The sequence below is a fragment of the Sus scrofa genome, chromosome 6 (assembly GCF_000003025.6).
Source record: "Sus scrofa isolate TJ Tabasco breed Duroc chromosome 6, Sscrofa11.1, whole genome shotgun sequence".
Taxonomy (NCBI): domain Eukaryota; kingdom Metazoa; phylum Chordata; class Mammalia; order Artiodactyla; family Suidae; genus Sus; species Sus scrofa.
Window position 1 is genome coordinate 59,052,478 of NC_010448.4, and position 22,471 is coordinate 59,074,948.

The 22,471-nt window shown below is 44.9% G+C and overlaps 1 protein-coding gene across 2 annotated transcripts; it reads left to right on the top strand.

Moving 5' to 3' along the window:
* KIR2DL1 (killer cell immunoglobulin-like receptor, two domains, long cytoplasmic tail, 1) lies at positions 4,020-15,748 on the top strand. 2 transcript variants are annotated; one of them, NM_001113218.1, is made up of 8 exons: positions 4,317-4,396; positions 4,636-4,671; positions 5,461-5,745; positions 9,273-9,572; positions 10,144-10,194; positions 13,886-13,990; positions 14,441-14,493; positions 14,589-15,096. In NM_001113218.1, exons 1-8 carry the CDS (start codon positions 4,363-4,365, stop codon positions 14,733-14,735), a joined length of 1,011 nt encoding a protein of 336 aa, NP_001106689.1. In that variant the 5' UTR covers positions 4,317-4,362; the 3' UTR covers positions 14,736-15,096. The 2 variants fall into 2 exon arrangements, with proteins under 2 accessions (XP_020948860.1, NP_001106689.1); XM_021093201.1 differs by having other exon boundaries at positions 4,020-4,671; positions 14,589-15,748.

Here is a 22,471-nt window from a genome sequence, read left to right on the forward strand (position 1 = left end):
GATTATTAGGGAGATGCAAATCAAAACTTATATAAGGTACCACCTCACACCAGTCAGAATGGCCATCATTAACAAGTCAACAAATAACAAATGCTGGAGAGGGTGTGGAGAAAAGGGTACCCTCCTACACTGTTGCTGGGAATATAAACTGGTAAAACCACTATGGAGAATAGAATGGAGGTACCTCAGAAAACTAAATAGAGAACTGCCATATGACCCAGCTATCCCACTCTTGGGCATATATCCAGACAAAACTTTCACTGAAAAAGATACATGCACCTGTATGTTCACAGCAGCACTATTCACAATAGCCAAGACATGGAAACAACATTGAGAAGATGTGGTATATATACACAATGGAATACTATTCAGCCATGAAAAAGAACCAAATAATGCCATTTGCAGCAATATGGATGGAACTAGAGACTCTATATACTAAGATAAGTCAGAAAGAGAAAGACAAATACCATATGATATCACTTACATCTGGAAACAAATTTACAGCACAAATGAACCTTTCCACAGAAAAGAAACTGACAGACATGGGGAACAGACTTGTGGTTGCTGGGGGTGGGGGGAGGGAGTGGGATGGACTGGGAGGCTGGGGTTAATAGATGCAAACTATTGCATTTGGAGTGGATAAGCAATGAGATCCTGCTGTATAGCACAGGAAACTATATCCAGCCAGTTGTGATAAATATGATGGAGGATAATGTGAGAAAAAGAATATATACATGTCTTTTTAGGGCTGCACCTGCAGCACATGGAAGTTTCCAGGCTAGGGGTCAAATCAGAGCTGTAGCTCCTGGCCTACACCACAGACACAGCAACAGTAGATCCATGCCGTGTCTGTGACCTGCACAAGAGCTCACGGCAATGCCAAATCATTAACCCATTGAGTGAAGCCAGGGATCGAACCTGTGTCATCATGGGTGCTAGTCAGATTCATTTCTGCTGAGCCATGATGGGAACTCCAGAAAAAGAATATATAAATATGTGACACCCAGTCTCATATATATAACCTCATTTATATATCATATATATGATACATATATATATAAGATATATGGGAGATATATATATGATATATATATGAGATATATATGTATATATATGAGATATGTATATGATACTGGGTCACTGTGTTAGAAATTGACAGAACACTAAATTAACTATAATGGAAAAAATAAAAATCATAATATAAATAAACAAGTACAGTAAAATTGCAGGATACAAAATCAACATATGAAAATCTGTCCCATTTTTATACACTGAAAATGAGCTACCAGAAAGAGAAATTAAGAAAACGATCCCATTTCCAAATGCAACCAAAAGACTGAAATGCCTAGGAATAAATTTAACCAAAGAAGTGAAAGACCTGTACAATGAAAATTATAAGACATCGTTGGAAGAAATTGAAGAAGACACAAACAAATGGCAAGATATTCCATGTTCATGGATTGGAAACACTAAATTCTTTAAAAGATTAATTTAAAAATTATTAAAACGTCTATATTACCTAAAGCAATGTACCGATTCAATATTATGTTTATCAAATTCCCAAACACATTTTCCACAAAAGAGTACAAAAAAATTCTAAAGTGGAACCAGAGAAGACTGCAAATAGACAAAGCAATCTTAAGAAAAGAACAAAGCAGGAGGTATCACAGTCCCCGACTTCCAACCACACTACAAAGCCATAGAAATCTAAACGGAATCATACTGGCAGAAAAACAAATGCATAGATCAGAGAACAGAATTAAGTGCCTAGAAATAAGCCCACACATATATGAACAATTAATTTACAACAAAGAACATACAATAGGGAAGGAATAGTCTCTTCAGTAAATGGTGTTGGGAAAACTGGACGGCCACATCAAAAATAAAAACAGGAGTTCCCATCGTGGCTCAGCAGCAATGAAGCTGACTGGCATCCATGAGGACACAGGTTCAATCCCCCGCCTCACTCAGTGGGTTAAAGATCCAGCGTTGCCCTGAACTGAGGTGTAGATCACATACATGGCTTGGATTCTGCGTTGCTGTGACTGTGGCGCAGGCCAGCAGCTATACCTCTGACTGGACCCCTAGCCTGGGAACTTCCATAGGCCATGGGAGCGGCCCTGAAAAGACAAAGAGAAAAACAAAAACAAAAATAGACCACTATCTTAAAGCAGACACAAAAATCTACTCTAAATCCATTAAAAACTCGATTGAAAGACTACAAACCCTAAATTCCTAGAATAAAGATAAATGGTACGTTCTTTGACACGGATGTTAATCTTTCTAGATTTGTCTCTTTAGGCAAGGAAACAAAAGCACAAATAAACAAATGGGATTATATCGATTTAAAATGGAAAACAGTATGTAAATTCCTCCTAAAACTAGACATATAACTACACTATGGTTCAGCCATCCCACTCCTGGTTATACATCCAGACAAAACTTTCATTCAAAAAGATACATGCAGGTGTTCCCGTCGTGGGGCAGTGGTTAACGAATCCGACTAGGAACCATGAGGTTGTGGGTTTAGTCCCAGGCCTTCCTCAGTGGGTAAATGATCCGGCGTTGCTGTGAGCTGTGGTGTAGGTTGCAGACGCGGCTCGGATCCCGCGTTGCTGTTGCTCTGGCGTAGGCCAGTGGCTACAGCTCCGATTGGACCCCTAGCCTGGGAACCTCCATATGCCGCGGGAGCGGCCTTAGAAAAGGCAAAAAGACAAAAAGAAAAAAAAAGAAGAAGAAAAGATACATGCAGCAGCAGAAACTGACAGAACATTGTAAATCAACTATAATTTAAAACTTTTTAAAAAGATACATGCACTCCTATGTTCACTGCAGCACTATACACCATAGCCAAGACATGGAAACAACCTAATGTCCATCAACAGATGATTGGATTAGGAAGATGTGGTACATATACACAATGCAATACTACTCAGCCATAAAAAAGCACAAACTAATGCCATTTGCAGCAACACAGATGGAACTACAGACTCTCATACTGGGTGAAGTAAGTCAGAAAGAGAAAGACAAATACCATCTGATATCACATATATCTGGAATCTAATATACATGTATATACACATTCTTACATACATATATATATGAATGACTGGGTCACTTTGCTGTACAGAAGTAATTGGCAGAACATTTTAAGTCAATTATAATAAACAATTTTTTAAAAAGAAAAAAAGAAACAATGTCTTAAATAGAATGTGTTTTTCAATGGGCATCATTCCTACATGTAACTTTCTTTTTTTTAATATATTTTTTTATTACTCAAATGAATTTATCACATCTGCCTACATGTAACTTTCATCAGAAATAGTGATAAAATAGATGTCTTTCTTAACCTAGAGATAAAAATAAACAGAAGCTGACCTGACCCCCTTGCTGTACAGTGGGAAAATAATAAAAATAAATAAATAAATAAATAAATAAAAAATAAACAGAAGCTAAGTCCCCTTACAATAGATCCGTGTAATAGATATACCAGAGTAATAGAGATAGTTCCATGACATGACTAATCTTTTATTTATTTTTCTCAAAATAATTTTTTAAAGTAAAAGAATTTTCAAGTCTCAAAAAAATAAAAATAATGAAATTGGTATTTCAGTGAAGAAGTTTTTACGATGGCTATCATTAATATGATGGAGCATTAAAGATAAAACCAGGAGTTCCCATCGTGGCACAGCAGAAATGAATCTGATTAGGAACCATGAGGTTGTGGGTTCGATCCCTGGCCTTGCCCAGTGAGTTAAGGATCCAGGGTTGCCGTGAGCTGTGGTGAAGGTTGCAGATGTGGCTCAGATCCTGCTTTGCTGCGGCTGTGGTGTAGGCCGGCAGCTGTAGCTCCAACTGGACCCCTAGCCTGGGAACCTCCACATGCCCCAGGTGCAGCCCTAAAAAGACAAAAGACAAAAAAAAAAAAAAAAAAAAGAGAAAAGAAAAGATAAAACCATAGAAAATTTGGAAATTTTTAAATATAAGAAAGAATAGAAAATTCTATGAAAATCATATTAAGAATGAAAAAAGAAAATAATTCAGTGCATCACAGCAAATTAGATATTGCAGAATACATTTTCAGTAAACATGAAAATGCAGCTCTTGGGTTAGAGTTTGCATTTCAAGTATAGCCATTGTAAATGATTTGAACAGACAGCTCTAGTCTGAAAATTTTCCAGGAAGCCCAATTTCTCCCTCAGCTGGGCCCCCTCCACTCCCCTACTTAAGGTAAAATAGCCTGCATGCGTCACGCTTCCGTCTTGCGGTCAACTTGTAAACTGCATTAGTTGGGCCACTATAACAACCTGGGTACTTCTCAGTTTTGCTGGGTCACGGTCTCTGTTCAGCAGAAGCAGCACCATGACTCTCAGGATCATCAGCCTGGCCTGTCTTGGTGAGTCCTGGCATGGGAGGAAGGGGAGGAAGCGCTACGGTGCAAACACCGGCCTCAGAAGCCAAGTCCTCTCTAACTGAGAGCCCTGCATCCATGGGGTGAGGTGGCCTTGATGGCTGAGCTCATCTTCAGCCAAGCACGGCACTAGCTGATGAGGCTCACGGGGCCAGGCGGAACCAGGAGAGGGAGGCCAGGTCTTGCATGGACATGTGTTGCCCATCGTGAGTGTTTTTTTCCAGGGTTCTTCTTGATTCAGAGGATCTGGGCACAAGAAGGTAAGTCCTTGCTCCAAACCCTGGTTGCTAACCACTCAAGTAAGAGAATTTCTGTAGCAGGAGGGCAGGTGACACAGGAGGTTGAGTGCTGGGTTGACTACAGAAAGCCTTGGGGGGTGAAGCCCCTGTGAACTACAAAGTGCGGGCCCAGGGAACTCTCGCCCCCAATTCTGGCCCAGAGACCCTCCCCAGACACCGCCCCCTCGGCTGAGCCAGGCTCTGTGGGCCCCTATAGGGGATTTTGATGTTTGGATCTGGGGTGTCTGGGGAGGACCTTGTGTCATTTCTAGAGAGGGACGGATGCAGTGCCTGAACAAGATGATAACGCAGGTCCTCCAGCAGTTCCCCGAGGAGGGATTTCAGAGCATGACCGCTGCTGGTCTTTCAGAAGAGGGGAGAACCCTCTGCCGTGACCCCTGAGACTCTAGAATGTTCTGTCGGAGGCTCCACTGGGTCCTGTGTTTCCTGTAAGCTGACATCATTTCACTCACAGGTTATTCTTCTATTCAGTGTCTATTCTGTGTGGTTTTAGACAACAAATTTTACATGAGCAACTTCTAGTAAGTCTGTGATTTGGCACTTGCTCAAAATTCTCAGCAGACATTTCTCCTGTAGGAGATGCCACATCTATGTAGTGTGGGGGGGTCCCCATGTAGCATGGGTTCCTCTAGTTTGGAAGGGACCTTATAGATGTGAGAAGGAGGAGGAGCCACTGAGCATCGTGGGGCCGGAGGGGGGGGGCCACTCCACTTTCTTCTCTAAACTGTGCCTCCTTGTCCTGTCCCCCAGGTGGTCAGGACAAGTCCTACCTGTCTGCCTGGCCGAGCCCTGTGGTTTCTCAAGGACAGCATGTGACTCTTCAGTGTCACTCGCATCTCAGATTTGACAAGTTCAGGCTGTACAAGGATGACGGAGCCCATGTCCCTGAGCTCCAGAACGTCATATTTCGGAGCAGCTTCCTCATGGGTCCTGTGACCGCAGCACACGCGGGGACCTACAGGTGTCATGGTTATCACAGGGACTCCCCCTCTGCGTGGTCGACACCCAGCGACCCCCTGGAGATTGTGGTCACAGGTCAGGGAGCGCTTGTCCAGGGTGGCTGCCCATTGTCCCAATCTTCCCAATCCCAAAGTTCTCTGGAGGGAGTGTCAGTCAGGGTCCAGTCGGAACCTCAGGAAATACTCCAAGTATTTTAGATAAGAGGGGATTTAAGGCAAGAAGTTGGGTCCCGTAGTGGGCAGGATAAGGGCACCCCATTATGTCCACATCCTAATATTCCAAATCTATGAATATGTTATGTTACATTCCAAGGGAAAGGATGATCAAATATGGAATTAATCATGGTAAATAGGTAACCTTGAGATGGAGGGATTATCCTGGATTTTCCAGGTGGGCTCAGTGTCATCACTGAGACCACAGACGAGAAAGAGGGAAGGAGGATTTGAGCTTCAGAGGAAGGCAGCATGAGAAAGACTCCGCCAACCATCGCTGGCTTTGAGGCCAAAGGACAGGGTCATGAAAAAGGAATTGAAGCTGCCTCTCGAAGTCAGAAATGGCACAGGAACGGATGCTCCCCTAGAGTTCCAAGAGGGATACTGCCCTGCCAACGCCTTGATTTCAGCCTGTGAGACCCGTGCCAGACTTCTGACCCCAGAACGCCAAGATAATCAGTTTGTGTTCTTTTCAGCCACCGTGTTTGTGGCAAAGGATTACGGCAGCGCTAGGTAAGAAGAGAGGTACCCAGGTGAAGGACAAGTTAGGACTGCAAAGAGGGGACGTGAGACTACCCAGTAATAGGTAAGGGCAGGATGCTGGTGCCACGGCTAGGCTGGCGTGTAGAGAGGGGTCTGTGTTCGTGGTGCCAGTGTTAGGGTTTCCTATGGAAGCTGGGACCACGGAGAAGACATGGACATGGCAGGAGATGTCCCCCCACACACACCTACATCCACAGCCACAGGTCGGGTGGACACTGAGAGGTACTATAGTTCCCGCCTTACTCCTTCATTTTTACCTCCTATCAGGGATTCTAGTTTGTCAAAAAGAGCATGAACGTGGCGGATAATAAAACCTGGGAATGCATCCTGGAGGGGTCACCCTTCCCACCCCTGGCATAGAAATCAGGAAAGGGGTCTGTGGGGATCAGATACAACAGCACAAATGCCCAGGGTGAGCCCAGTGGGAATGGAGCCTGGTGCTGCTGGAGGCAGAGAAACAGAGAAGAGTGAGGGAGAAAGGTGGAGGAGGTGTAGGCAGAGGGGGACCTGGAGACGCAGAGAGGAAGGAGGAAGACAGACGTGGGGAATCCCACTCAGAACAGGAGCCGTGGAATGGGGTGGGGCGGGGGGACTCCTCCTAAACTCACCACATCTATGCTCTTAGGGGTCTACAGAAAGCACCCTTCTCTCTAGGCTCAGCCAGGACCCCTGGTGCAATCAGGAGGGAATACGTCTGACTTCACTGTGATTCCGCACAGAGAAGGGGTAACCACGTATCCCTGGCACCTCACTGGGCAGCCCCATGATGGGGGCTTCCAGGCCAACTTCTCCCCAAGGCCCTACAACTTCTGCCCAGGCAGGTGCCTACGAATGCTTCTGTTCTCTCAATCACCTCCACTGTCAGGGGGCAGCCCCCCGTGCCTCTCTGGACCTGGTGAGCACAGGTGACCATGTCCAGACTTGCCATCAGTCTTATCTGGAAGCCGCAGGTGGTGGTGAGGAGATGAGCATCGGCTCTCATGGAGAGAAACAGACCAGGGGGGAGCTGCATCAAGAGAGCCAATGAAAGAGGAGAAACAAGTGTAGACCAATTACATCATCAAAAAAACAAAAAACCAGGAGTTTCCACTGTGGCTTAGCGGTTAGCAAACCTGACTAGCACCCATGAGGATGCGGGTTTGATCCCTGGCCTCACTCAGTGGGTTAAGGATCTGGTGTTGCCGTGAGCTGTGGTGTAGGTCGCAGTCGAGGCTCGGATCCCACGTTGCTGTGGCTCTGGCGTAGGCCGGCGGCTACAGCTCCAATTGGACCCCTAGCCTGGGAACCTCCATAGGCCGTGGCTGTGGCCCTAGAAGACAAAAAGACCAAAAAACAAAACAAAACAAAAAAAGAGATACAGGGTAAAGACAGAGGAACTCAGAAATGGAGAGATTCAGGCAGGTATGCAGGTGTCAGAGAGAGGGCGCCCTTCCACCTGGACTTGGTGCAGAGACCAGGAACCCTTTAGAAGTTTGGTTTCCATCTTAACTCTATACTCTCTTCCCTACTAAAGGAACCAAAGACACACCATATATCTGACCCGAGAGTCATAACCACGCTGGCCTGCCCCAGGCTGATTCCCCACAGGCCCTGCGACTTCAGCCCACATGTCATCCATAGGGGCTGTTTTTATCCTAACCTGGCTGTATTCCACGTGGTTGAGCCACAACGTGCTCCAGGATACTGCGGTTCCTGGTGGAGGTGCCAGACATCAGCTCCCATATGTTGTGTTTTATGGGTCCTCCTCCTGCATGCATGGGCCCCGTTGCAAGTTCACCCCAAGTGTTATAGGATTATGGAGGCCAAAGCCCACAGAGAGATGAAATGAGAGAGAAAGCAAAGTCAATGAAAAGCAGAGACAAACACCTTTGTGCACATGCCTGCACACACACACACACACACAGACACACACACATACACACACACACAGAGAGAGAGAAAGACAGAGAGACAGAGAGACTAAGCCAGAAGAATTGGGGGTAGCAGGAGAGACACAGAAAGAAAAGTATAGAGGGAGGGAGTTCCCATTGTGGCGCAGTGGTTAACAAATCCGACTAGGAACCATGAGGTTGTGGGTTCGATCCCTGCCCTTGCTCAGTGGGTTAATGATCTAGCATTGCCATGAGCTGTGGTGTAGGTCGCAGACACGGCTCGGATCCTGCGTTGCTGTGGCTCTGACGTAGGCTGGTGGCTACAGCTCTGATTAGATCCCTAGCCTGGGAACCTCCCATATGCCACGGGAGTGGCCCAAGAAATGGCAAAAAGACAAAAAAAAAAAAGTATAGAGGGAAAAGGGATAGAGAATTAGAGAGAAAGACATGAGGGAGCAGAGAAAACTTAAAAATCAAAGACCTGAGTCAGGTGCATAAAGACAGTGACAGGAGTTCCCAAATCCAACTAGGAACCTTGAGGTTGTGGGTTCGATCCCTGGCCTTGCTCAGTGGGTTAACGATCTGGCGTAGCCACAAGCTGTGGTGTAGGTTGCAGATGTGGCTCAGACCCCGCGTTGCTGTGGTTGTGATGCAGGCCGGCGACAACAGCTCTCATTAGACCCCTAGCCTGGGAACCTGCATATGCTGCAGGTGCAGCCCTAAATAGACAAAAAAGAAAAGAACAAAAGACCTGGAATTGTCCCTGCTGTGGCTCGGGTCACTCCGTGGAGTGGGTTTAATCCCTGGCCCTGAAACTTGCACGTGCCATGGGCGTGGCCCAAAAGAAAGAAAGAAAAAGAGTGATAGCAAGAGAGAGAGTTCAAAAGAAGAGAGAGAGTAGACTCTCAGTTCAGGGGTGAAGGACGGTGCGAGTAAGGAGCAGCCCCTCTCACTAAACTACCACTCTTTCTGCCAGGTCTATACCAGAAACCTTCTCTCTCAGCCCAGGGGGGCCCCTGGGTGAGGTCAGGAGAGAACGTGACCTTGTCCTGCAGCTCCGAGAGTTCCTTCGACATGTACCATCTGCTCAGGGAAAGAAAGAACTATGGATGGTGGCTCACTGGAGCACAGAGCCACAGCGGTGTGGCCCAGGCAGACTTCTATCTGGGTCCTGGGACCCCAGCCCATAGCGGGATCTACAGGTGCTACGGCTCCTTCAATCACTCTCCCTACAGGTGGTCAGACGTGAGTGACCCACTGTCCCTTTCTGTCATAGGTGAGGACCTCATCCTGTCTCAGGTCTCATGATCCAAACTAAGCATTAAGAGCATATATGAGGGATGTCCTTCTGATAATGAGACAATGCTTAGGGATTCTGGAGGGAAAGAAGCCTGGATAAATAAAGAGAAAGCAAAAGAGAAATTGAGGTTGTACATTTAAGATACCTCTTATCCTGTATGGAGGCCACATGGCGGGGAGGGGCTCTATATATTGAGGTGCATGGAGAAAGAGGTCAGGGCAGACCCAGGAGGAGGAGATACTGGGCTCAGCCTCAGGGGATCACTTCCCGGAAGACCCTCCTCACCCCCAGCCCGATCCCCCAGGGGAACAGATGTTCTGAATGCCAAGGGGAGAGACCTCATCTTGGGTACAAGCATCTTTCATCATCCACCGCTCCTGTTCCCTCTCTGCATCTGGAAGTCTCGGGGAGGGAGTCAAGTCCGCAGGGGTTATGGGAAGGGGACCCTACGACGCCCAGGAACTCAGCACTGGATGACACAGGAGCTTCAGGGAAGTAGAAGACAGCCAGCCTCCTCTATTCACCTCGCGCCTGTTCTGCTTTCCAGGAAACTCTTCAAGCCATCAGCCTCTGCACCCAAGGCCAGGCTCCAGCACTGGTGAGTAGAGGGTTCCTCCAGGAAACCCGGGAAAGAGAAGCTTTGTGATGGAGTGTTGACTCAGCCGCCTTCTACTTCTGTGATTTTGGGCTTGTCAACATCCATCTCTGATCCCCAGACTCCACCACAGCAGATGGGGTTTGGACCCAGGGAGGATGCTTAAATCTCGGATTTTCTGCAGCTGAGATCTCCTCCCAGGATGAAAATAAACCTGACCCTTCTTTCCAGGAAGGATGCCATGTTTGTTCTGTGCCCAGTCCTAACTGGAGATGAGGCTTATAAAGACGTGAAGAAGGGAAAGAAGGCAGATGCCTTGCAGTGACAGAGAACTGAATTCATCCACAGATATGGCTCCTGAGTTAACCTGTGCATCAAGCATGGTACTACGTGCTGGATATGCACTGTGTATTCACTCTCTACTGCTGCTATTGCAAATTTCCACAAGCTTAGTGGATTAAAACACCATTGTGTTTTAAATTCGTTACAGTTCTAGAGTTGAGAAGGCTGAAATGGGTCACACTGGGCTAAAATCTGAAGGCTCTTTTGCCTATTCAGCTTTTTTTTTTTAATGATTTTTATTTTTTCCATTATAGCTGGTTTACAGTGTTCTGTCAATTTTCTATTGTACAGCAACGTGACCCAGTCACACCTACATTTATACATTCTTTCTCGCCTTATCCTCATCATGCTCCATCATAAGTGACTAGGTATAGTTCCCACCGGGATCTCATTGCTTATCCATTCCAAAGGCAAGAGTTTGCATCTATTAACCCCAGATTTCCAGTCCATCCCACTCCCTCCCACTCCCCCCCGGCAACCACAAGTCTGTTCTCCAAGTCCATGAGTTTCTTTTCTGTGGAAAGGTTCATTTGCGCCATATATTAGATTCCAGATATAAGTGATATCATATGGTATTTGTCTTTCTCTTTCTGACTTACTTCACTCAGTATGAGAGTCTCTAGTTCCATCCATGTTGCTGCAAATGGCATTGTTTTGTTCTTTTTCATGGCTCAGTAGTATTTCATTGTGTATATATATGTACCACATCCTCTTAATCCATTTGTCTGTTGATGGACATTTAGGTTGTTTCCATGTCTTGGTTATTGTGAATAGTGCTTCAATGAACATAGCAGTGCATGTCTCTTTTTCAATGAAAGTTTTGTCTGGATATGTGCCCAAGAGTGGGATTGCTGGGTCATATGATAGTTCTAGATTTAGTTTTCTGAAGTACCGCCATACTGTTTTCCATAGTGATTGTACCAATTTACATTCCCACTAACAGTGTAGGAGGGCTCCTTTTCTCCACACCCTCTCTAGCATGTGTTATTTGTGGACTTATCAATGATGGCCATTCTGACTGATGTGAGGAGGTTACCTCACTGTAGTTTTGATTTGCATTTCTCTAATCATCAGTGATGCTGAGCATTTTTTCATGTGTTTATTGGCCATCTGTATATCCTGGGAAAAAAACCAGACCAAGGAGGTGAAAAACCTATATGCTGAGAACTATAAAACATCAATCAAGGAAATTAAAAAAGATTCAAAGAAATGGAAAGACATACCACGCACCTGGGTTGGAAAAATTAATATCGTAAAAATGGCCATACTACCCAAAGCAATCTACAGCTTCAATGCAACCCCTATCAAACTACCCATGACATTCTTCACAGAACTAGAACAAACAATCCTTTTCAGCTTTTAGATGCTTCTTACATTCCTTGGCTCAAGTTATCCTTCTTCCATATTCAAAGCCAGCAGTGGTTGGTCATGTCTGTCTCACGTCAAATCACTCTGACCCTCTTTCCTTCAGCCCACCTCTTCATCTGATTTTCTTCTTCTCCCTTCCTTTTCCTTTTTAAAGGAAACCTGCGATTGCATTGGGATCATCCAACTAATGCGGGGAAATCTCCCTATTTTAAAGTCAGAAAATTAGCAAGCTTAATGCCAGCTGCAACATTACTGCCTCATAACATAGTAAAACATAATCACAGGTTATGAGGATGAGGACATGATATGTATGGGGGGAGGAATGCATTCTTCTGTCTACTACTAACAGCAAACAAGGCAAGTCTGACCTCTGCTCTTGGGAGCTGCTACTGCAGTATGGTTACGTGGGAGGGCAGAAAACAAATACACAAATGGAAGAATTGACAGAACACTGTAAACCAGCTACAACGGAAAAAAAATAATTGTGAAGCAACTATGCATGACATTTTAAATAAAGTGGTAGATGATGCAGAGCAGACAATTTAGCATGAGTGGTAGAGAACCGCTCACTCAGCAGGCAACGTTTCATTTGTGACATTACCGACAAGAAGTATTTAACTCTGAAGATGAGTGGACAAATAGTCCTTCACGGCTGTCGGCCATGAGGGTACCAACGTGAGAAGACTCTTACGTTCAAGGAGGAACTCACGCCTGAAATGCTGGGAGTGACGTGGAAAGAACTACACGATGAATGACAGGAGATAGAGAGGACCCAGGTTACATTAAAGAACTAAGAACAAGGGGTTTGTGTTGCAGGTTCACTGTCATTGGAAACCATGAGGGTTTCCTGGGACTCGCTATATGACTAACAGTAACTCCCAGGAAGAGAAGGGGTTGTAAAGCAGGTGTGTATCTGGGATCCAGGAGACCACTGAATAAGCAGTGTCTTCATTCCTGGTCAGATAGAGAGTGAATTAAGGAAGTCGATGGACAGAAGACGCGTTCCTGCAGTGGCATCGTTTGGCGAGAGGTTCTACTGAGTCTGATACCTCCTCGTTGCTTGATCCTGGGCTCACGACCTCCTGAGAGTTTATTACATCTAAATCCATACTTGGCAGGGGAGAGAAAATACATAGGGTGGTGCAATGAAGGCATATAGTATACCGTATGATACACCAGAATGCCAAAACCACTTGGGTGCAAATCATTATTCTACGTCTGTATGATGGTCTCTTTGAGCTCTATTTTATCCACACAGAATGAGGCTGAACCTCTGCCCTTTGAGGCTCACAGGGAGGACGAGGTCAGATCAAATCTGAGAAAGAATTACCATCCCTTTCCCTGCCCTGCATCACAGGTCCTCGATTAGGGAGGGGGCTGCATATGTGGTAAAAAAAAAAAAAATGGAACAAAATAAAAAATAAAACTACGTGCCCCCACCTGGTCCCTTCACCCCAAACCTCAGCTCATCCTCTATTTCAATTATACGTGTAGATGTAGATGAGACAGACAAACAGATGGATGGATGCAAATAGTGACCACCGCTATTTTTTTAGTGCGTTCAGATCTTGGACTCAGAGGTGGGAAATAGCACTACTTCTTGGTCAACTTTCCTCTTGATTTCCAAAAGGACCAGATTTGTTGGGGCAGGAAATAACAAAAAACATGTTCAGCAGTAGCTGAGAGAGGGGTTTGTCTTTTCCCTCTATCTCCTCAGAGCATCAACCTAATACATGCCTCATGACACCTGAAAAAAAGCAAATACATTTCATTCTGCAACCCTGGGCTCACACATCTTGTAATCACTACATGGCTGTATGACCTAACTCCACATCCTTTGATATTTCACTTTTTTCCCCCCTTTATTGGAAAATGTGATTGGATGCAAGGGTGTTGGGGAGGTAAAGATACTGTTTTTGTTTACTCAGAGATCAGTGGAGGAGAGCTGCTATGATCTGCTTATTGGTTTTACATCTTTTTCCAGATAACCCCAGCCACCTGCATGGTCTGGCTGGGTCTTCGGGGGCCATCATATGCTTTGTCATCCTTCTTTTCATCCTCATCCATTGCTGGCACCATGCCAAAAAGAGTAAGTCACAGAAAGAAGCAGCCAGGGCCATCTGGGCAAAGGAGGGAGGAGGGAGGAGAGTGGAGACAAATGGGGTTTATGTCTGCAGGCGGATACCTGGTTCAAGGCAGGGGCCACAGAGATAGAACATCACTGCCCTTGCTCCTTCTCTCAGCTCGCAGACTATTAATCAATTCTCCACTGGACCCTCTTGTCCAGGGCAGCCACTGATATCTAGGGAAGGGACCTACATCAGGGAGAGAGTAGGGGGAGCACTGATGGAGTAGAAATTAGGAGCCATCAATGGGATGGAAGTTTGAACTTCAAAGAGGTAACATTTCTGAGTCTACTCTTGGGCAGGTGAGTATCTCAGACGCCCAGTGCATCTCTCTGTGCAGTGGTATCTGTATCTATGAAATGAGAATCCAGAAGTGCCCACCCCAGTGTTTTGATGGCTTCTATCATCTACAGATGGTGCCAAAATGGACAGGGAGCCTGAGGTGGACAGAACGGTGAATACGGAGGTACGTCCGCTTCAGTACAAGCTCTTCATGGAGTCTCATTTCCTGAGTCCCCACAAATGTGGGCACAGCCTCACTCACAGTCTCCCTTTATGCAGGACCCTGAAGGGGAAGAGCCCAGGGAGGTGACATACACAGAGGTGGATCACTGGATTTTCACACAGAAAAAAATCACTCCCGCTTCCCAGAGCCCCAAGGAACCCTCGACTGATACCAGCGTGTACATGGATCTCGCAACCTGCTAAGACCAGATCAAGGCTTGAATTCTATCCCCCAACTCACAGAGGAAGACCCTGAGATCTTCCGTGGATGCCATAGGTCTTTCTCCAACCCAGCCTGACAGCTGCATTGTCACAACAGCTGGAATCTGAAGACACAAGTCTTCACCTCCAGAGTCCTCCACCTTCATCATAGGGCCATGTCTAAAGCCTCAGGAGCCCTCGGAAAGCCCCCGGCCATTCTCGAATGTTCTTATGATGATTCAGTTGTTTCCAGTATTATCAACAAAATCATCTAAGAGTTCTAGAAATTCAGCCTGTATCAGCCCCCTCCCTCTGACATTCTACTGGTAAGATTCTAGAAATTATGACATATTTAATCAAAGAATTAATGCCTCCAAAAGGTTTGTGTAGAGACACAGCACATTCTAAGTCTTCAAGCAAATATTCGTGGTGAAAAATCACATTCTCATGGATCTTGGTCTAGTGGGAGATGCTAATTGAATACTATCTGTGAGAGAAAAGGCAATGCAGAGACTCCCTCCTTGCATGATCTTTGGCCAATTTTGCTTATGCCAATTTGCTCCAGAAATTTCTATACAACATGAATCTGAGCATGGCTCTTTAGTGCTTATAACTTTCTATGGTCTTCCTTACCGACAGGAGAGAAATCAAATGCCCGTGCTTAGCCCACCATCCGCTATTTCACTTGACCCCTGCCCACCTTGACATCATAGCCACCTGTGCTTTCTCATTCCTAGTTTAAGCTGCACCCTGCTGGGTCACTCAAAATCCATAAATATAAGAAGCTCACTCTTTTAATCTCTCAAACCCAGCTTAAGGTCCTTGGTGTCGATAAATATCTTAAAGTCGGAGTTAATGTCCCAACTTGAACTCTAAAATTCATGTCCCAGCGTGAACTCTAGAGGCCCAGAAGTGAATTCATTTTCGATGTCTTTTTTTCTTTTTTTCTTTTCTAGGGCCACACCTGTGGCATATGGAGGTTCCCAGGCTAGGGGTCGAATCGGAGCTGTAGCCGCTGGCCTACGCCAGACCCACAGCAACGAGGGATCCAAGCCGTGTCTGCAACCTATACCACAGCTCACGGCAACGACGGATCTTTAACCCACTGAGCGAGGCCAGGGATCGAACCCACACCCTCACGGTTCCTCGTCGGATTTGTTAACCACTGCAGAACTCCATTTTTAATTTCTTGATGACCACATGTCCTTGGATGTCTGCAAGGTAGGATGATTTTAGTGGAGAAACCAACTGGTTCCTTCGTGACACAGCCCAACACTCCGACCTCAGTGAGTCACAGTGACTGGGTCACTTGTTCGTGAGACCTTTTGAAAGAACAGGGTTAGGCTTTACCAACAACCTTGTGAGGAAAGCACTGAGGTTTTCCTTCCGCCTCCCTTGCCACCACACAGGCATGGGCTCCGCTGCTATCAGCATCACCCACCAAAAGGTACACTTTTTAATCGAGGCTAAACCTACACTGACTCATCATAACCGCCTAAAACCCATAGCTCACCTCGAGGTTCACGCTTGGGTTTGAATATATAACGACATATAGTCATCATTTACGGCATCATAGAAAGTATTTCCTCTGCCCTAAAAGTCCTGTGTCTTCTGCCTATTCATCCGTCCCCGTGCATCTTTTCTGGCGAGCACGGATCTTTCTATTGTCTCCACAGTTTTTCCTTTCCCAGAATGTCAGAGTTGGTATCAGACAGTATGCAGCCTTTTCTGATTGACTGCTTTCACCCCGTAACATCCAGTTAAGTTTCCGCCATGGTTTTCACGGCCTGACCGCGCATTTCTTCTGGAACCGAGTATCAGTCCGTTGTCTGGATGGACGACGGTTTACATTCCTGTTCGCTCACTGAAGGATATCTCGGTTGCTTCCGAGGTGGGGCAATTATGAATCAGGCTGCTATGAACAGCCACATGCAGGGTTGTGTGTGCACCTGCTGGACTGTAGGCTGGACGCTTAGTCTGTAAGAATCCTCCAAACTCTCCTCCAAAGTGGTTTTGGATTTCTACCAGCAGGATTTGTGAGTTTCTGTGGCTCCACAGCCTTGTCAGCATTTAGCGTTGCCAGTATTTCAAATTTAGGGTATGCTAACAGGTGTGCAGTGGTATCTGGCTCCTGGTTTAGTTTGTCTTTCCCTGATGACACATGATATGGAGCATTTTTTCTTTTCTTTTTCATCTTTTTAGGGCCGCACGCACAGCATATGGAGGTTCACAGGTTAGGGGTCCAATTGGAGCAGTAGCCGCCAGCCTACGCCAGAGCCACAGCAACGCAGGATCGGAGCCTTATCTGCCACCTACACAACAGCTCACGGCAATGCCAGATCCTGAACACACTGAGAGAGTCCAGGGATCAAACCTGCATCCTCATGGATGCTAGTCAGGTTTGTTAACTGCTGAGCCATGACAGGAACTTCTGGAGCATTTTTTCATGTGTAGTTTTCATCTGCATATCTTTGGTGAGATATCTGTTAAGGTCTTTGATTCATTCTTAATCAGGTTTTTTTCTTATTGCTGAGTTTTAAGAGTTCTTTTCAATTTTTTTTTTTTTGACTAACAGTCCTTTACCAGATGTCTTTTGCAAATATTCTCTCCCAATCTGTGGCTTGTCTTATAATTATCTTGATTGTCTTTCACAGAGCAGAAGTTTCCAATTTTAATGGAGTCCAGCGTATCACTTCTTTTGTGGACTGTGTCTTTGGCACTGTCTAAAAAGGCATTACCATGGTCATCCAGGTCTTACCCTGTGTTGCTGTCTAGGAGTTTTATGGCTTTGTCTTTTACATTTAAGTCTATGATTCACTTTGAGTTAATTCTTTTGACAGGTCTAAGGCCTGTGCCTAGATTCATTTTTTGCCTGTAGATGTTTCACAATCTGTTGAGGAAACTATTTTTTGCTCCTTGGTCAAAGACTGTTGATAATACTTACGTGGGTGATTTCCAGGGTCTCTATTCAGTTGCATTGATCTCTTTGTCTGTTCTTTCGTCAATACTGCACTGTCTTGATTACTATAGCTTTGTAGTAATTTGTGAAGTCAGGAACCACTGGTTCTACAATTTTTGTCTTTCAATATTATGTTGGCGTTTCTGGGTCTTTTCTCTCTCCACATAAACTTTAGAATCAGCTTGTTGAAATCTATAAAATTACTTGCTATGATTTTGATTCAAATTGCATGAATCTATAAATTAAATTGGGAAGGACCGGCATCCTGACAGTATTGAGTCTTCCTGTCCATCAACATGGACCATCTTTCCTTCATTCAGTTTTTCTTTTATTTCATTCATTATAGTTTTGTAGTTTTCCTCATATGTATCTTAATGGATTTTGCTGGACTTTTGCCTAAATATTTCACTCGAGGGGGTGCTAATATAAACGGAAAAGTGATGGGTCTTAAGACATCCTGTTTCCTCTGTTCTGGATGTTGTTTTTTAAGGTCTTGTCACTGTTCCTTGAAACATTTTTGTATTCTTTTAAAGTTTCAATGTAGATATCTACTCCTCAAAAGAATCATTTTCTGACCTCATGGTTTAGGTCAGCTGCTTGTTTCCCCATGGTTTCATGTGTTCCCATTACTGTAGATATACATTATATATAAAATGTTACTCTATCTGTTCTCCATTGGTTTGTTACTCATCCCTGGACTGTGAGTTCCTTGAAGCAGAATAAAGTCTGATTTATCTTTAAGACCCAAGTTTATGTACAAAGATGCAGCACTTAGAGGCTTTAGGAAGTACACGTCAAGTGAATGAATCAGGATTCCTTCCTCTCTGAAGACAGATAAAAATCCTACGGGAATAATATGCTACCTACTTGCACTAGCAAGGTTCCTTTTATAAGGTGGATCAGTTCTGGGACCTAACATACAGCATGGTGACTATATTTTAGGTGTGTAGTTGGCATTTAAGTTAGCAATGCCAGTGAACAACAATGAAAAAGATTCATTGCAATGACCTTGGCAGACTCACTCTGCGATGTGTGTTTTATACACACTTCTTTGCTGAATCTTTGTATTTGTGTGGGGACCCAAATAGAAGATTCCTGATCCCATCTCCTGTCTGCTGGACCACCCCCTATAAACAAATATCACACAGTAGAGTTAGGGGTTTGGTCCAGACATGGGCTTGGAGAGACACTTGGGTCTGAGAACAAGGTGAGATCTTGGGTTTAGCTCAAACAATTTTCAGGAACATAGATATTTTTGTCCGTACATGTCATGGGAAAACCAAAGCCAAGCATGGGAAAGAAGGAAGCTGTTCAACCTCCTCTGTCGCCATCAGTTTGTGGAGGGAGCCCGGGGCCCAAGAGACCACAACCAATGCGTGAGTCAGTTCTATGGGGCCCCGGTTTCTGTTTCACAGAGGTGTGCAATGGCCAAGAAAATAAATGTATTAGGTCTTAGCGAGATCTGGAAGGAAAATGAAGGGAAGAGCAGGATGGAGCTACTTGGAATTGCTGCTCCGAATTCCCCCAGAGAAAAGGGCATGCTCTCAAGGTGGGGCATACTCTCAGAATACAACTAGCTTTAATATTCCTCTTCTACAGAAGGAAATAACAAAAGAAAAACTCACGCCAAAGTCTGTGGTGAACTAACACACTGTGCCCATGCTGACTGATAACTGTGGTTCAGGCCTAGAAAATCATTTAGTTTTGAATCAATGTTTATAGTTGTTTTTTGCTTTTTAGGGCCACACCCGCAGCACATGGAGGTTCCCAGGCTAGGGGGCCGAATCGGAGCTGTAGCTGCTGGCCTGCACCACAGTCACAGCAACGTGAAATCTGAGCCACATCTGCAACCTACACCACAGCTCACAGCAATGCCGGATCCATAACCCTCTGAGCAAGGCCAGGGATCAAACCTGTGTCCTCATGGATATTAGTCAGATTCATTTCCACTGTGCCACAATGGGAACTTCAATATTCATAGTATTTTTAATCAGGTCATTCTGTCTCTAGGAGCCCTGAATTTTTTCACTACTCCCTTAACTCATTTAAAATACCCAACTAAGGAGTTCCCGTCGTGGCGCAGTGGTTAACGAATCCGACTAGGAACCATGAGGTTGAGGGTTCGGTCCCTGCCCTTGCTCAGTGGGTTAACGATCCAGCGTTGCCGTGAGCTGTGGTGTAGGTTGCAGATAAGGCTCCGATCCTGCGTTGCTGTGGCTCTGGCGTAGGCCGGTGGCTACAGCTCCGATTCAACCCCTAGCCTGGGAACCTCCATATGCCGCGGGATCGGCCCAAGAAATAGCAACAACAACAACAAAAAAGACAAAAGACAAAAAATAAAATAAAATAAAATACCCAACTACGAGCACAGACACTATTTTCTCTCTACCCAAGCCACATTCGAATGAGAGTAAAGAAAGAAAGAATGCCTAAAGCAAAAGAAAGAAAACTGGAATGTGGGGCGATTTTCTGCAACCTACCTCACTAAATTTTCAGGTGACAGATATATATGGAGATGGATGAAATATGAGGAAAAAATCCACAATTTAAATTTGCACAAAATCGCTCAGACAATTCCAAAGGCAAAAGTCTGCATCTATTAACCCCAAACTCCCAGTCCATCCCACCCCCTCCCCACCCCCCTTGACAACCACAAGTCTGTTCTCCATGAGTTTCTTTTCTGCAGAAATGTTCATTTATGCTCTATATTAGATTCCAGACATAAGTGATATCATACGGTATTTGCCTTTCTCTTTCTTACTTCACTTAGCATGAGAGTCTCTAGTTCCATCCATGTTGCTGCAAATGGCATTATTTTGTTCTTTCTTATGGCTGAGTAGTTAGTGTTCTATTGTGTATGTATACCACAATAGAACACTAATCCATTCCTCTGTCAATGGACATTTGGGTTGTTTCCATGTCTTGGTTATTGTGAATAGCGCTGCACTGAGCATGCAGGTGCATGTGTCTTTTTTAAGGAAAGTTTTGTCTGGATATATGCCCAAGAGTGGGATTGCTGGGTCATATGGTAGTTCTATATTTAGTTTTCTGAGGTACCTCCATACTATTCTCCATAGTGGTTGTACCAATTTACATTCCCACCAACAGTGCAGGAAGTTTCCCTTTTCCCACACCCTCTCCAGCATTTGTTACTTGTGGACTTATTCATGATTGCCATTCTGACTGGAGTGAGGTGGTACCTCATGGTAGTTTTGATTTGCATTTCTCTAATATCTAGTCACGTATGATGGTGCATGATCATTTAAAAAAATGTATACATGTATGTGTGACTGGGTCACCTTGCTGTACAGTAGAAAACTGACAGAACACTGTAAACCAACCGTAATGGAAAAAATAAAAATCATTATTTAAAAAAATAGCTCAGACAAGAGCTGATTTGCCTTCTGAAAGATGAGAGAGGCTCAAGTCTTTACACTCGGTACACTGGAAAGCATTGGAAAGCAAAAATTACCAGGAGCTGGGCTGGGGAGATTGGGGTATGAAGGTCAAAGGGCACAACATTTCAATTAAAAGGCAAGTAATTTCTACGGACCCAATGTATGGCATGGTGAGTATAATTGCCCATACTGTAGTCTATATATATTTATTTATTTTTGTCTTTTTGCCATTTCTTGGGCCGCTCCCACGGCATATGGAGGTTCCCAGGCTAGGGGTCAAATTGGAGTTGTAGCTGCCAGCCTATGCCAAAGCCACAGCAACGTGGGATCCGAGCCACGTCTGCAACCTACACCACAGCTCATGGCAACACCGGATCGTTAAACCCACCGAGCAAGGGCAGGGATAGAACCGGCAACCTCATGGTTCCTAGTCAGATTCGTTAACCACTGCGACACGACAGGAACTCCTGTTTTCTATATTTAAAATGCGCTGACAGAGTAAATCTGAATGTTTTGACCGCCCACACACCCCCCAAAAAAGAAACAGCAATTATGTGAGGTGATGGAGCCCTCAGCTAACGCCACAGTGGACATTGCCTTGCAGGACAGAAGTGTATCAAGTCGTCATTTACTGTGCACCTTAAACTTACCCAATGTTACGTCCACTACATCTCCATAAAACTGGGAAAAAAGAGTGATGTACTGGAATGAAATGAGACAGCTAACAGAAAGACGGATGTGAAGTATTTGACTTCTAATATATGAAGAGCTAGTAACAGTCAGGTGTCTATAACTCACTCCATCTATCTATCTATTAATCTATCCATCCATCCAATCTATGCTCTCAATCCATCTATTGATGGATTATAGACATAAATACAGATGTAGATTCAGACCCGGATACAGATATAGCTAGAGGAGTTCTTTCTTCAGAGTTGATTAGTACCTCCTGTAAAAAGGATTCCTCTACATGCTAGCATTGAGATAATCCAGGCACAAGTATACCGCCTGCCGCACAGGAGAAATTGGCACAACAATGTAAATCAACTATACTTTAATTTTAAAAAGAGAAGCGTACACAGCCTGCCTGATTAAGCCCAAATGGGTATACTTGGTCCATGAATTCCTGGAAGGACATGTAGAACCGTAACAGGCAAGACCACATAGCTTCTGACTGATGGACCAATGGAGAAAAATCTGTGTGTCTACGGCACCCGTCTTATGTTCTTGGATGCGGGATCTGGTCCAAAGCAAGACTTGAGCCCCATGAGACACAGGTTGAGGAAGAGGTTCACTTCTCATCTGAAACACAAGCAGGAAGATCCGTCTCCTCTTAGACTCCACCCAAGAGCTCCCCAGAACTAAGTTCTTTGGGAAGGAAC

Excerpts from the sequence above, each read along its gene's own strand:
- KIR2DL1 (XM_021093201.1), top strand. The coding sequence starts at position 4,548 with ATGAGGCTCACGGGGCCAGGCGGAACCAGGAGAGGGAGGCCAGGTCTT. Across the intron at positions 9,573-10,143 it reads ACTGTCCCTTTCTGTCATAG|GAAACTCTTCAAGCCATCAG; the intron begins GTGAGGACCTCA and ends TCTGCTTTCCAG. Across the intron at positions 14,494-14,588 it reads ACAGAACGGTGAATACGGAG|GACCCTGAAGGGGAAGAGCC; the intron begins GTACGTCCGCTT and ends CCCTTTATGCAG.